The sequence below is a fragment of the Camelus bactrianus genome, chromosome 9 (genome assembly GCF_048773025.1).
Source record: "Camelus bactrianus isolate YW-2024 breed Bactrian camel chromosome 9, ASM4877302v1, whole genome shotgun sequence".
NCBI lineage: Eukaryota > Metazoa > Chordata > Mammalia > Artiodactyla > Camelidae > Camelus > Camelus bactrianus.
The window spans coordinates 3,771,224-3,787,014 of NC_133547.1; the positions used below are offsets into that span (position 1 = coordinate 3,771,224).

The 15,791-nt window shown below is 42.7% G+C and overlaps 1 protein-coding gene across 1 annotated transcript; it reads right to left on the minus strand.

The window, feature by feature from the left end:
• Positions 1-272: 272 nt before the first annotated feature.
• On the minus strand, positions 273-15,388 carry LOC105074476 (olfactory receptor 6E1). The gene is given in 7 exon segments (XM_074370838.1): positions 273-571; positions 574-712; positions 714-773; positions 775-1,271; positions 11,255-11,408; positions 12,116-12,270; positions 15,355-15,388. Coding segments are annotated over 7 exon segments (1,338 nt in total).
• Between the last annotated feature and the right edge of the window lie 403 nt (positions 15,389-15,791).

Below are 15,791 nucleotides of genomic sequence, written 5' to 3' on the forward strand. Positions count from 1 at the left end.
ACGTCACGTGCCCAGATAAAATTCAAAGTGTTCTGTTAGTAACGTGGAGACTGGATAAGCAGAATGACTAGCAGTCTCCATCGTTATGGCCAAAAAGCTGTGTTGTCCTGAGCAGGAGGGCAATTCACTCCCTCTTCTGTTCTCCTGGAATGCAGAAATACGCACAGTCAGCTTGGGAACCAGCAAACTTTTCTTCTCTGCTCAAGTAGGGAAAAAAATGCCTTCACCGAGACAGGAAAAAGAGCAACTAACAGGCGGCCCGTCTGGAAGCCTTATGCCCTGAGCTTCTTAGAAGGAACCCCTCCCACCTTGATCAGCAAATCCCTGCTCACTTTCTGGACCAGCTCATTCCTCAGGCAGTAGACGAAGGGGTTCAGCAGGGGCGACACGATGGTGCTGAAGAAAGCGACTCCTCTGTTGAGCTTCAGCCGCCCTGTCCGCCGGGGGCTCAGGTGCACGGTGAGGCAGCTCCCGCAGGTGAGGGCGACCACCAGGAGGGGGGAGGGGCAGGTGGAGGAGGCCTTGCGGCGGCCCCGGGATGAAGGCAGGTGCAGGACGGTGCCGCTGAGCGGCCGTAGCACAGGCCGGTCACCACCACGGCAGAGGCCAGGGTGCACGCGGCCACCAGGAAGGACACCAGCTGCAGGGGCCTGGGGTCTGCGCACACCAGCTCCAGCAAGGGCGTGCTGTCACAGAAGAAGCGGTCGAGGACGTCGGGGGCCACAGAAGGGGAGGGAGAACACCCAGACGCTGGGCCCGGCGAGGAGGAGGAGGAGGCTGCGCCCCGCAGCCCAGCACGAGGACGGGGCCCACCCCAGCGGTCCTGCGGGCGGGGCACCGCAGCGGCCGGCAGACGGCCGGGTAGCGGTCCGCGGACGTCACCGCCGGCAGCAGGGACTCCGCGGTGCCCAGGATGAAGCAGAGCCCCGTCTGGGAGAAGCATCTGGCTCGGGAGACGGTCCCACGTCCAGTGAGGAGGTGGACCAGCGCCTGCGGGGTGACGGCGGAGGCGCAGCCCGGCTCCAGCAGCGAGGAGTGCCGGAGGCAGCAGGGCATCGGGGTGGCGAGGCGGCGGTCGGCCACGGTCAGGGTGACGATGAGCAGGTTCCCCGGGAGGGTCAGCACGTGCGTGACCAGGAGCACAGCGAGGAGAAGGAGCTGGAGTCCGCGCACGTCGGTGACCCCCAGGCGCACGAACTCCGGCGCTGCGGTGCCGTTGGACGAGCGGCCGGGGCGGGGGGCCCGGTCTGTGACGGCAGCAGAGCCCGGGGCTTAGGTGTGTCCGCTGGGGTGGGGGTGGGGGCCGTCAGTGCACCCGCTTCCGTCCTGGCTCTGTGGTTTAGCCCCTCAGGGTCTCAGGGGCTTCATCAGTAACACGGGGATGTAAGAGTACCCCCCACCCCGCCCATAGGGCTGTTGTGAGGATGAAATGAAGGAAAACTTAGAACAGGGCTTGGCCCATGATTAATACGCTCCCAAATGTTAGCTGTTATTTTTGTATAATGTAAAAAGTATCATTTTCATTTTCACCAGAAGAACTTTCCTCTTGCCCCGACAAAGCCTGTTACGTGCTGGGTAAAACACTTTGATAATCCGCAGAGGGGTGAGACCTATTTCTTGCAGGGATTTTATTTTATACAGAAAGAGTTAATGCAGTTTGGAACTAGAAAGGTTAGGACAGAGAATCTGAGATTTGCTTTTTGCAACAATTTGTTTGCTTGTGTCTTTGAACTGTAATATAACACAAATTATGAGAAGTGGACACGTCATTATTGTACCATTTGCTGCATTTTCTGAAATAGAACGTACAGGTACAACCAGCACCCAGAGCAAGGAACGGAATATGACCAGCACCCCACGCCCCCGATGGTCACAACCCCTTCTCCCAAAGGCAACCACAACTGAAGGAACTGGAGAGGGGGGAGACAGATGAGGAGTTTGGCAGCTGAAGAATTCTTGAAAATTCTGAGCTACTATGAACTGCTTTATCACATCTATTCTGTCTGCATCATGTGACGCGTAGATGCCTCCTTTGTCTTCATGTGAAATGCACACTCATTTGCCTAGACCAGCACTGTCCAACCAGAAACATAACGTGAGCCATAAATGCAAGCCACATATATAATTTCAGATTTTCTAGTAGCCACATGAAAAGACATGATAAAAGAAAACAGGTGAAAGCGATGTTAGCAATATAGTTTATCTAACCCAGTATATCGAAAGCATTATCATTTCACCATGCAATCAGTTCGAAAAAGTTATACATGAGCTGCTTTATATTCTTCTTTTGGGTCTGTCTTAAAAATCTGGTTTCACACCCATAGCACATCCCATGGCAGACCGTCCACATTTCAAGTCCCCAGTAGCCACAGGTGGCTCATGGCTACCACACTGGACAGCTGTGGTCTAGTTCCCCCAGGCTCTCCTTCAGTCTACAGTCTAATTCTGCTTGTCTCAGAATCGGGAAGATCTCCCCTAACCTCAGTTCCTTCTTCAACACCTTCAGTGTCTCCTCCTGCTCTGTCCCCAGGTTCCTAGAGGATGGTGTGAAAGGCACAGACAACAGGTGATGACAATTTACCTGGCATTACAGTCCTCTTTATCACAAAGGGTCCAAGTCCTGATTCTGGACTTTTTTAGAGAGGCATATGGCGTGGAACAGGGGCAAAGGAGAAGGTAATCCACAAACCCAACAAAAGTGAGAGACAAGGAGAGGCCCTGGAGGGGAAAAGAGAGAAACATATTAAGCACAGACAGACACAGAAGGAAGGGGAAATGCAGGGAGAACAAGGGTACAGACTGGGGAAGACACAGATGAAGGCACACAAAGACAGCCAGAGAACTAGAGACAAAGCAGAGAGACAGGCAGGAGAGGAAAGACAGATAAAGCCAGAAAAACAGGATGAAGAGAGACAAAGGGAAAGGCAGAACAAATCAGGGACCAGAAAGAGATGACAAGCAAGCCAGAGTTTTGAACATTGAGGAGTTCTTTGAGATCGTTGGTAAGAATGGAGCCCTGCTGGTCCCCAGCCGTCACTGTTATTTCAGATACTAGGTCACACCCCACATGGAAAGGTGAGGAGCCCTTTCCCCTCCCCGATTCTTCTTACCCAGGAGCTCCCAGGAGGCAGAAGGGTCAGGCCTCAGGGGCCTGGAAAACTTTGAAAACGTCTAATCATTCTTAAGGGACTGGTTAACTCAACTTCCTTCAAACGTTTGCTGAAGGGAACTTGTATATGGGTGAAGCTTTAATAGAAGTTTTTCTTTCTTTCCTTGCTTACTTTTCCCCACGAGTGGAAAATGAGCAGACTGGACTCAGTGCATTTTCTTTCCTTCCTTTTCCTCTTCGGCACAGCAGCAGGGGTCGACCCCAATGGACTCGTGCAGCTGAGGACTATTCATTCCTTGGTGTCCTCAAGGTTTAGCCCTGCAATAATCACCACAATGAGGGTCACTTAATGAATACCTGCTATAATGGGTTATGTAAAATTTTTTACTGCCACGTTTCACCTCCTTTTCCTGACAAGATCGCTATCATCATTCTGGGGAATTTTCTCTGGCCAGAACATGAGAGACCTTTGATTGTCTCTACCGTTCCCTTCTTATTCCAAGACTCTCCATTTTAGCTGGTACCTGATGCTAGGTTCTGATGTGTGTGTTCCCACAAAATTAATATGTTGAAAACCTAATGGCCAATGTGATGGTATCAGCAGGTGGGGCCTTTGGGAGGTGATGAGATCATGAAGACAGAGCCCTCAGGAATGGGATTAGTGCCATTTGATTGATTGATTGATCGAGTTATAGTCAGTTTACAATGTTGTGTCTGTTTCTGGTGTGCAGCACAATTTTTCAGTCATACATGAATATACATATATTCATTTTCATATTCTTTTTCACCATGAGCTACTGCAGGATCTTGAATATATTTCCCTGTGCCATACAGGGATTAGTGCCATGTTAAAAGAAATCCCAGAGAGCTCGCTCCCGAACTGTGAGAAGTAAATTTCTTTTGTATATTAGCCACCCAGTCTGTCACGTTTGGTTGTAGCAGCTTGTACAGACTAAGATGCAAGGCTACCCAGACTTAAGGCTGCGTTTCTCAGTCTGCTTTGTATGACCACATGAGGACATTCAAGTCTTCAATATAGGCGGTAATTCAGTACACAATTCCAGGTCAAACTCTAAAAAGGAAATAATGAGCCATTCTCTTCCCTTTATTCTGCTGCCTCCCCCTTGCTGACTGGAATGCGACCGTAGTGTGAAGTCACCACACTTGCCCAAAACCCATTTTCTGTCTTCCATTTGGAACCCAATGTATGGCTATCTGATAAGGAATCAAAATTACAAATGTAGGGAATTATTTATTTGATTATTATTATTATTCTTTTTATCTTTTTTTTAGGGAGTTATTTTTTTTAAACACATGACTGGGTGTCTTCAGTAAAAAACAAACACGCCCTTTGGAGATACCTGATTCCATAGGGTTTTGTATCAACGGTAATTGTAGGTTCCTAATTTATAGAGGTGACTGAGTGATGATGTGGAGAGATTCATACCGTTGTAAGATTCGTATTTTTTACATTTCTTGAGAGGTGGGGTAGGGCAGGCGATGCCATGCAGGACCACATTAGTAAGCTATTTATATTTATGTTTCACCTTAAAATATTTACCAATAGACAGTATGTAGCCCTACAGTAATAATAATGATGAGAACACACATTTGATGGAGAGCTTACCATTTCAATATGCTTTGTATATATGTACACATTTAATTTTCACACCAGTATTAGGAGGTAATAATAGTAACAGCTCACACTGCTACAGTGCTTACCATGTCCTGCATGTCTTGACTACATGTGTTAACTCTATTAATTCTCAACATGTGAGGGTAGATCCCATTTTTTCCACCTGTTTTCATAATGACAAAACCAAGGCAGATAATTTCAATAAATTTCCCAAAGTTGCAGAGGAATCTTGTTCCAGAAACCATGCAAAATTTATGCATAAATATATATAGATTTAGTTCATCCAAGAGGAAAAAATTATTGATAAGTGGTTTTGATCATTTTACAAAGTGGGGTCTGGGGTGAAGGATGGGAGATTGAGAATCTGAGATTTGAGCTCTAAGGAAAAACTTTTGCATGGTACATCCAAAGGCTCTGATTGACCCACATTTTCTTCCTTTCCAAAGTGGGTCCTTGAGCCCTGAAATAAACCCACACACCTACGGTCAATTAATCTCTGACAAAAGAGGCAAGAATATACAATGGAGGAAAGACAGTCTCTTCAGCAAGTGGTGTTGGGAAAGCTGGACAAACGCATGTAAATCAATGAAATTAGAACACTCCCTCACACCCTACACAAAAATAAACTCAAAATGGCTTAAAGACTTAAACATTAAGACAGGACACCATAAATCACCTAGCAGAAAATATAGGCAAAACATTCTCTGACATAAATCGTCACAGTGTTTTCCTAGGTCAGTCTACCAAGGCAATAGAAATAAAAGTGAAAATAAATAAAGGGGAACTAAGTAAACGTCTAAGCTTTTGTCTAGCAAAGAAAGCCAACAACAAAATGAAAATACTAGCTATAAATTGGGAAAAAACATTTGCAAATAATAAGACTGACAAGGGACTAATATCCAGAATATACAAACAGCTCATACAACTCAATAACAAAAAAACAAACAACCCAATCAAAAAATGGGAATAAGTTCTAAATTTTTCCAATGAAGACATACAGATGGTCAATAGTCACATGAAAACATGCTCAATATCGATAATTATTAGAGAAATACAAACCAAAACTACAATGAGGTATGACCTCACACCAGTCAGAATGGCCATTATTAAAAAGTACACAAATGATAAATACTAGATAGGGTGTGGAGAAAATGGAACCCTCCTACACTGTTGGTGGGAATGTAGTTTGGTGCAACCACTATGGAAAGAAGCATGGAGGTTCCTCAAAAAACTAAAAATACAATTACCACATAATCCAACAATCCCACTCCTGGGCATATATCTGAAGAAAACTCTAATTTGTAAAGATATGTGCTCCTCAGTGTTCATGGTAGCACTATTTATAATAGCCAAGACATGGAAACAACTTAAATGTTCCTCAACAGATGATTGGATAAAGAAGTTATGGTATGTATATACAATGGAATACTACTCAGCCATGAAAGAATGAAAGAATGCCATTTACAGCAACATGGATGGACCTAGAGATTAACATACTAAGTGAAGTGAGTCAGATAGAGAAAGACAAATGTCAAATGATATCACTTATATGGGGAATCTATAAAAACGACACAAATGAACTTATTTATGAAACAGAAACAGACTCACAGGCAGAAAACAAACTTATGGTTACTAAAGGGGAAAGGGCAGGAGTGATAAATTAGGAATTTGGGATTAACAGGTACAAACTACTATATACAAAATAGATAAATAACAAGTTCCTACTGTATAGCACAGGGAACTATATTCAGTTGCCTTTAATAACCTGTAATGAAAAGGAATATAAATATATGTGTGTATATATATATATATATATATACATATACACACAGAACTAAATCACTATGCTGTGCACCAGAAACTAACATAACATTATAAATTAACTATACTTCAATTAAGAAAAAAAAAAGAAAAAGAAAAAGAAAAGAAGAGAACATAGAATTGGCCCTACCAGAATGACAGATAAATAGGCGGGCATTTGTTCTGAGAGCATTGTAGGGAGATGCCTTAAGTCGGGTAGGGGAAACCCCTTACTTCAGTCCCTGGGAACCTGGGTGTGTCAGAGGTGCCCAAACATACATTGTGCAGAACCGTCTTCAGGGATTCCATAGAGGATCTGCTGGTCAGGGTGATTTACGTCTAATCAAATGCAGTACAATGTGTGTCTTTGTTTTCTTCTTTTTCTGAGCTGTCATTTATTTCACACATTTAAAACAATTCTCTTCTTTTTGGGGGAGGTAATTAGGTTTACTTATTTATTTATTTAATCAAGGTACTGGGGATTGAACCCAGGACCTTGTGCATGCTAGTCATGTACTCTGCCACTGAACTAGACCCTCCCTCGGAAGTCACAGAGGGATTGAGTTTCATTTTGACTTCTGGTGTTTCAGCGATGGCAGCCAAAGGGAAGTGTTAGGAGCCACTATGTGCACTGACGTGGTAGAAAGGAGGGGAAAGCAGGTGAGAAGAGAACTTGGGGTGATAGGAAAAGAATGGATGGAGGCGTTCAGGTGGGATACAGTTTGGTGTATTTGTAAAACTAAATGAAAATATGTGTCTGTATTTTTCCCAATGCTTCTGATTTTTCCCATCACCTGTTTAACACAGAAGTCTATACACACATATACATGTTAGATATACACACAGATACTCACATGTATTATGCATGTCTAACGCACACTCTGCAGGTTGAGATGTCCTAGAATCAGGTTTAAGAAGCTTCCCAGGTGATTTTCATCATCAGGCAATTTGACAAAACTGGATTTGAAGGTGGTGGGAGGGGATGAGGCAGGATTTGATGCAAGAAAAGGCTTTTGTTCTGAGGACACTAAAAAACCATTCCTTTCTTTTTTTCTAGAATATTTTTTTGAAGATCTATTTTGTGACAGACATTATTCTGGGACCTGAGGATAGCTGGGAAATAAGATGAAATCCCAGCTCAAATGAGGCTTATGCTCCAGCGTGAGGTCCCAGGCAAGGAATATTCTACATTCTTTGAAAAATAAAAAAGCCCCAGCATTCCAAATGCTTAGAGATAATTGGACTCATGGGTCACCATTGGACACAAAGAGAATTAAGTGTTTATATTTCCTGTATGAATCCTATTGCCTCATCAATTTTTACTTTCCTACTAGTAATAATTGAGGATAGTAATAATTGATGAAGCAAAGTGCTTACAGGCAGAAGGTTTGTCTCTAATAATTGTGGAAGGAATGATCGAATTAGTTGACACGCATTTGTAAGCCTTTCTAAGATGGTATTACTTCAGCGTTGACTTAAACAACCAACTTTAAGGGACCATTAGGGAAATTTGAGTATCACCCTGTAGTAGAGAGTAACCGTTGTTTTGTTGGAGGTTTACTGGGACACCATGACCTGGCCCACGGGGCCAAGAACAAAGAATGCCTGCAGCAAGAAGATTGCAACAATCAACCTCACCCCCTCCCTTGTTTTTCATACAAAGGGAGCCTGTATTCTGACTAGAGCAGGATGGTTCTCCAAGACATTAGTCTGCCATCCTCTAGGTCTCCCGGCTGAAGTCGCTATTCCTTGCCCCAACACCTCATCTCCCGATTTCTTGGCCAGTTGTGCGGCGAGCAGAACAAGTTTGGACTCGGCAACAACCCGTTATTATGTTATACCAAGGGCTCCTTTAAATTTTTTTTATTTATTTATTTTTCATTTTTCATTTTTATTAGGTAGAATTGTTACAATTTGACTACACATATACAATGTAGTGCATGTAAATACATGTATACACAATATACTGCACATATTTTTTAAATTTACATATACGTACTTGTTCATTGTTTCTAAGAACGTTTAGAGCTTTAGCTTTTTAAACTTACGTAGTTATCAAAGGAATAAAGCCAACCACAAAATAAGAATTGATTCAAAAAGATACATACACCCCACTATTAACAGCAACATTATTTATATTTGTCAAGATATGGAAGCATCCTAAGTGAACATCAATAGATGAATGGATAAAGAAGATGCAGCACATATGTATGTAATGGAACACAACTCACCCATAAGAAAGAAGGATATTTTGCCATTTGCAGCCCTTCATTCACTTATTTTTTTCCACTTCAAATACCAGAATTTTATAACTGGCATAAACATTTCTGTTTTAAAAAACACTGTGCTCAGTTTAACATGAATGGGTCTCACCAATGGAACGGTGCGTGAAAGAAGCCGCGCACAAAAACGTTCATAGGTTATCATTCAGTTTCTCTGAATTTCAACAACAGGCAAACGAATCAATGGTGATGAGATGAAACAGTGATTCCTTTTGGGGAAATGTAGGTGACAGCTGAGAACACACATTTTATAAGAACGTGTACAATAGAGCAAGAAAGTCCCCCCCGCCCCCCGCCATGGAGACAATGTCCCCCACTCATCAGGTGAGGGGATCAGGACCAAGGTGGCTTATGTTCCACAGTTTGCCAGGAAAGGAGGCAGGATACAAGCCCAGCTTTGGGGTCTCCAAGTGTTTCCATCTCTCTGGGTTGTGACACTGAACCTGAGGTTCAAAGTCTCTCACCCACTCCGCCGGCTCCAGCCCTCAGCCTCCTGAACAGCCTTGCCCCTCCCCCTCCTGCTCACCTGAGGACTTGTGGGAAATTCTTTCCTTCTCAAGAAGTGTATCTCTCTGGACAATTCAGGCTTTGGTAGTGTCTTTGAGCTTTGACCCTTGTTTAAATACAATCCTGGGCAAAAGTGTGCTCCTCTGAGGAACAAACATTCCCTCCCTTCCTGGAATCTGGGCTGTGAAAGCTCCCCAGGTGTTTCTTATCATCTTATCAGCAGGTTTGGGTCATCCTGGCCAGCAGGTGGTGAGAGGGCAGGGGTTTGGATTTGATGTAAGATCTCTTATCCTAAAGCACTAGAAAGCCATTCATTGAATCAACCAATTTCCCTCTCCTTTTGTCTTTCATTTAAAATAGCGAGATTTTTGGGATCAGGTAAATTAAAATGCATGGATTTTATGAAAAAAAATTTTTCCAGCTTTATTGAGATACGGTTGAATAGAACACTGTGTAAGTTTAAGGTGTACAACATGTTGATTTAATACATTTATGTATTGCAAAATGATTACATTAGCTAACACCTCCATCCCATCGCATAATTATTTCTTTTTTGTAGTGAGAACATTTAGGATCCAGTCTCTTGCAACTTTCAAGCATATAATGTAGTATTACCATTTTATGTTTTGATGAATCTTACACCCAGGTAACTGCCGTCCAGGTAAATGCAACTGAAGACATGAAACTTTTCCATCATCCCAATGAGATTGTCCAGTGTCTTTTTCAACTCAGTTCTTTCTACCACATGGACACTGACTGATCTGCTTCTGGCTGCTGTAGAGTAGTTTTTCCTGCATGTTCTGCAAATTCATAGATGGAATTATACAGAATTATCCACTATGTAGTCTTGTTTCTTTCACCCAGCATGTTTTTGAACCGCATCCGTCTGTGTATATCACATATACCACATATATACCAGTTCCTCCCCTCTGCCAACCAGTGGGCAAGAGCTCTTAAGGGGGAGTTTGGGGATGTTTGTTTGGAGGGAGGATGCTACATGCAGAACAGCAGTCAGCTCAGACAATCATCTTGAGGTTAGTCATGCAGTGGTCTGATCAGTGTCATCTTGATTGTTTTAAGAACAGTTAATCTTCAGTTCCAGGGTCTGTTTGTTCCCATTTCTTTGAGGCCAGTTCTTGGAATTGGGGCAGCTTCTGTCATGTCCACAGTCTGGTCATCACGTAGTTAATGTCTTCCACCTGGTGGGGGTTTTCAGTATCTATGAAACAGCTCACAGGACATGGCTCAGAATATTATTTATAGCCTTTGAGGAGGAACAAAAAAGCCTTTGACTTTTTTTTAATGACTAAGCTATTATTTTGTTTTGCATGGCTATTTCCCCTTGTTTCTGTATTCTCTTATTTCCCTGATTAAACTTATTCTTTTATTCATTTGTTTTTTATGAGGGTGCAGTAATTAGATTTATTTATATTTGGAGGGGGTACCGGGGATTGAACCCAGGACCTCACACATGCTAAACAGGCACTCTACCACTTGAGCTACACCCTCCCTGCTATATTTATTCTTTGACAAAAGTTTTTCTACAGACAAAAGGCAGGCAGAGGACATGGGGGGGGGGTCTGTCCTGGGAAGACCCTACAGGGTCCTGCTCCATTTCAGTGTTTCCTTGTAAGGGAATCATTACAAATCATTATCAGATGTAACTTTCTGGGTCTAGCATCTCACACTAAGTTCTTTGTGGTGACAAAGAGCCAAGAGAATCAGAACTGAAGCTGGAAAAGAGAGCTTGGGATTCCAGAATGGGATAGAGACAGTATACATTAGGGTCTTGGCAGCAGCCGAAGTGGACTATTTTGTGGCCAGCAGACTGGTCTGTGAGAGCCTTCCAACTGGGCCATACGCTGAGTTGGAAGGAAGGCACTGAATGATCTGTGTAAACTAGAGATATGGGGGAGGCACCAATAGGGGGTCCGGGAGGTGTATCCCTATTTCCTTTGGAAGAGCTGGCTTTGACTCCTGCCTCAGCTAATTGCTCTTGTTGAGCCTCTTGTTTTGGTGGAAAATCCTCGTATTTGGCTTTCTTGAGTTTCGCTCGACGGTTCTTGAACCAAACCTAAGGAGAAAAGAGAGGAGCGAGGGGTCGATGAATCGGGTGATGTTCTTCATTTTGCCCGACACCTCTGCCACTCACAGCCTATTAGTGGAACCCCTGACAACCTAGATCCAGGAAGGAGCAGAAGTGAGAGGCTGTGGGGACAGAAAGTGAGGCAGGGACCAGAGCACACCCAGAGCAAGAGACAGGAGAGCAGAACGGTCACCTCCAGGGGATGTTCTAGGGCTGGTGTCACGCACGAATGCTCCTGGGCCAAATCGGACCCACCGCCTGCTTTTGTATGGCCCATGAGCTAAGAGGTTCTACATTTTGAAATGGTTGGGGAAAAATAAAAGCAATACAATAAGAATATTTTGTGACACATAAATACCATATGACCTTCAAACATGTGTCCCTAAAGTATTATGGAAATGCAGACACACCCATTTATTTGCACAAGGTCGATGGCTGCTCTTATACGATCATGGCAGAGTTGATTGCAGCAGAGAGTATGGGTCACAAATATTTACTATCTGGCCCTTTATGGAAAAAGTTTGCTGTTTCTTGCTTTAGGGGTTAGGAGAGAGGGCAACTGGGTATACCTAGGAGTCTGGGTGTTAGGAATCTTGGGGACTGGTGTGGTATCCAGCTTCAGGAATTATCCTGGGGTCCCTGAGTTTAGGGTACTCCGGGAGGTGGCTTGGAGAGGTGGGACGTTATTTTCTGACCTGCAGTACTCTTGGGTGTATCTCCATTTCCAAGGCCATTTCTCTTTGTAGGCTGGGGCTGGGGTATGGGTTTTTACTGAAAAAGAAGTTCAAAGATGCCAATTGTTTCTTTGTGAACATAGTTCGTTTCCTTAGTGGATACTTCTGGTGCTTTCCTGGAAAGGAGAGAAAGGCATGGATGAGGTATCGAGACAGTTCTAGTCTCAAAACCTTGAACTTCCACTGGCTCTACACAGCAGTCAAGCTTGCTGTCAAGTGACTGAGATTCCTGGATACTTACACACGGTGTGGATGACTTTGCTGCTGGCTTTCCTAAAGCCTCATCTTGCCACGGTTGCTAATCCATATACCCACCATAGGAAAGGGTTGTTCAAATATGGATCCCCTGGGTGTCAACTTTGGATTTAAATTTTTTGTGTGGAAAAAAAAATAGGCCAGTCAAGACATGGAGGCAACCTAAATGTCAATCGATGGATGAGTGGATAAAGATGTGTGTGTGTGTATATCTATCTATCTATATATATGTATATCCACACACAATGGAATACTACTCAGCCATATAAAGAATGAAATAATGCCATTTGCTGCAACATGGATGGACCTAGAGATGATCATATTAAGTGAAGCCAGAAACAGAAAGACAAATACTATATGATATCACTTTTATGTGGAATCTAAAATATGACACAAATGACCTTATTTAGGAAACAGAAACAGACTCACAGACATAGAAAACAAATTTGGTTACCAAAGGGGAAAGAGGTTAGGGGAGGGATAAATGAGGAGTTTGGGCTTAGCAGATACAAACTATTATATATAAAATAGATTAACAAGGTCCTACTGTATAGCACAGGGAACTGTACTCAATATCCTATAATAAACCATAATGGAAAAGAATATGAAAATGATATGTGTATATATGTATATGTGTGTGTATATATATATAAAACTGAATTATTTGCTGTACACCAGAAACTAACACAATATTGTAAATCAGCTATAGTTCAATTAAAAAAAAAGCAATAGGCAACTCAATCCAATGAGAGACGCCCATAACTTTACCCTTGTCGCTCATTCAACTTTTACTGAATAACTTTTATCGGGCACAGGTATTCTTTTAAGAATACAGCAAAGAAATAGAAAAATAAAATTTCTCTCCCCAAAATTTGCCCTCCCAAACGCATAGAATGTACAAGGCCAGAATGAACCCTAATGTAAACTATGGATTTGGGGTGACAAGGACCTGTCAACGCAGGTTTGTCACCGGTAGTGAGGTGGAGTGGCACGTCAGATGAACCACTCCAGTGCGGGACGCTGTCACTGGGAGTAGCTGTGCCTGTGTGGAGGCAGGAGGTATATCTCTGTTTCTTCTGCTCAGTTTCGCTGTGAAACTAAAACTGCTCTAAAAATAGTCTAATGATAACAACAATACCGCTGCTTTCATGGATATCACGCTTTAGTGGAGACACACATACACACAAACTAAAAGGGTTAAAATACACATTACGTTACGCAGTGATGATGTCACTGAGCAGGACCCTCTGGGGCTGTCCCAGGACAGAGCCCTCCCCCACATCCTTTGCGTCAGCGCCTCTCTGAGTGCCTAGGTGGCAGTATCTGATGCATGTGTCCTGCGTTGTTTTACACATGCTAACACCCCCACCAAATGGAAGAAATTAGCTACTTGATGACCATGAGCACGTATGTAGTCCCTAGACCTGCTGGTACCTAAAGATTGATAATATTAACCCCTGTGACACCGCCCTGTTAATTCACCATCAACTAATCAGAGAATTATGCCTGAACTGATCACATACCCTGGGATTCCTCCCCCCCACCCCTTAATCTTGCCTTTAAAAATGCTTCCCTGAAAGCCATTGGGGAGTCTAAGCTTTTTGAACACTACCTGTCCTGGACTCATTGCTTGGCGCCCTGCAGTAAACACTGCACCTTCCTTCACCGCAGCCCAATGTCAGTGGATTGGCTTCACTGTGCGAGGGTGAGCAGACCCAAGTTTGGTTCAGTAACACTGAATGCTCTACAGAGGGAAAAAACAGGGAAAAGGGGATGGGGAATTTGAGCAGGGAGTTTTAGTTTTAATACCCTATGAGTAAAGGTCTGTCTGAGGCGGGTAGGGAGGCATATACATTTGTAAAAACTTATTCAACTGTACACCTAAAATGGGTAGACCTTATTGTAAGTAAATTACACGTCAATAAATATTTTTTTAACTGAAAAAGAAAATCTTAACAAATTAGGGAGTAAAGCATCTTGCTTTACTTTGTTAAAGTTACATTCCAGATCCCCCTAGGAAACACTTCCTTAATGGAAAAACATAATATGCATTCCTTTTAGAATCGGCAACATGGAAGGGATATTTACAAGCATGGTGGCAGTGTAATCTTGTAACGCTATAAGGAAAGGAAAAAATGTGTAAGATCAGAAGGCAAAAGATGAAACCGATTCTTTGTAGATTATTTCCTACAAAAGCCAACAGAATCAACATCTGGGCTTTTAAAACTATTCAAAGAGTTAAGCAACTTAACTAGTTAAAACTAATTATACTAGTTTTCTAGTATACTAGAATAGAACTAGTATATCTAGTTATACTAGAAATAAAATTGAAAAAAAAAAAAGACATTTACCAAAGCAACAAAAAACTCCAAGATTTCTATGAATTAAGTTAATCAGGAGTTTAAAACTTTGGGGACTTAAATGAGAAAAGCACAGCCTAAAACAGAGAACACTTTTGGGAAATATGTTTATGAGTCCTAAGTAGGGAAGGATTTTGAAATTAGACATAAAATGAGCAAGCTGTTAAAGGAAAAAGATAGATACATTTGACTATATTATGATTAAATGTCATTCAAAGATTCCTTAAGGGAGTGGGGGGAAAAAAAACCCTTAAAATACATAGACCTTACTGTAAACAGCATTATCTGTAAAACTGAGACATCTAACCATTACCAGCTTAAAAGCTTACAATGATTAAATCATACCTGCAAGTGGTTTAACATAAGCCCTGAAATCTAGTAAGTGTTCAAAAAAAAAAAATGATGAGCTTTCCAAATTTCCAGAAATCTTAACCAGATTTCTTGGTTGAGCTTACATTTTATAACTTCATCATCCTACTAGGGATCAGAGTCCCCATTTCTCAAGAATCAGAAGAATTAGGACCGTTAACAAGGGGAGATTTGGAATTTCAGCAGAGACTTGGGAGTCCCTCTGATGGGGCTTGCCTTCCGATGGCAGCTGCTTAACGGTCTCCACCATCCTCGTCAATGGCTCTCAGTTTCTTCACACCCCTTTCCGTCAGTTCTCACTCCTCTGGCTTACCTTTAGAAAGGTCCCCTGGGTCTGACATCCTGTAACCTAGATGTGCTTCCATGCACTGGTCCAGTAATAAGAACTGGCAGAAGTGGCATCAGGACTTAAATACATCCCTTGACAGCCACACCCCCAGTCCCGCCCACTCCACTGAAGTGTAGTTGATGTATAATGTTATGTTAGTTTCAGTTGTACAGCAAAATGATTCCTTTTCAGATTCTTTTCCATTATAGGTTATTACAAGATGTTGTGTATAGTTCTCTGTGCTATACAGTAGGTCCTTGTTGTTTACCTATTTTATATATGGTAGTGTGTATATGTAAATCCCAAACTCTTAATTTATCACGCC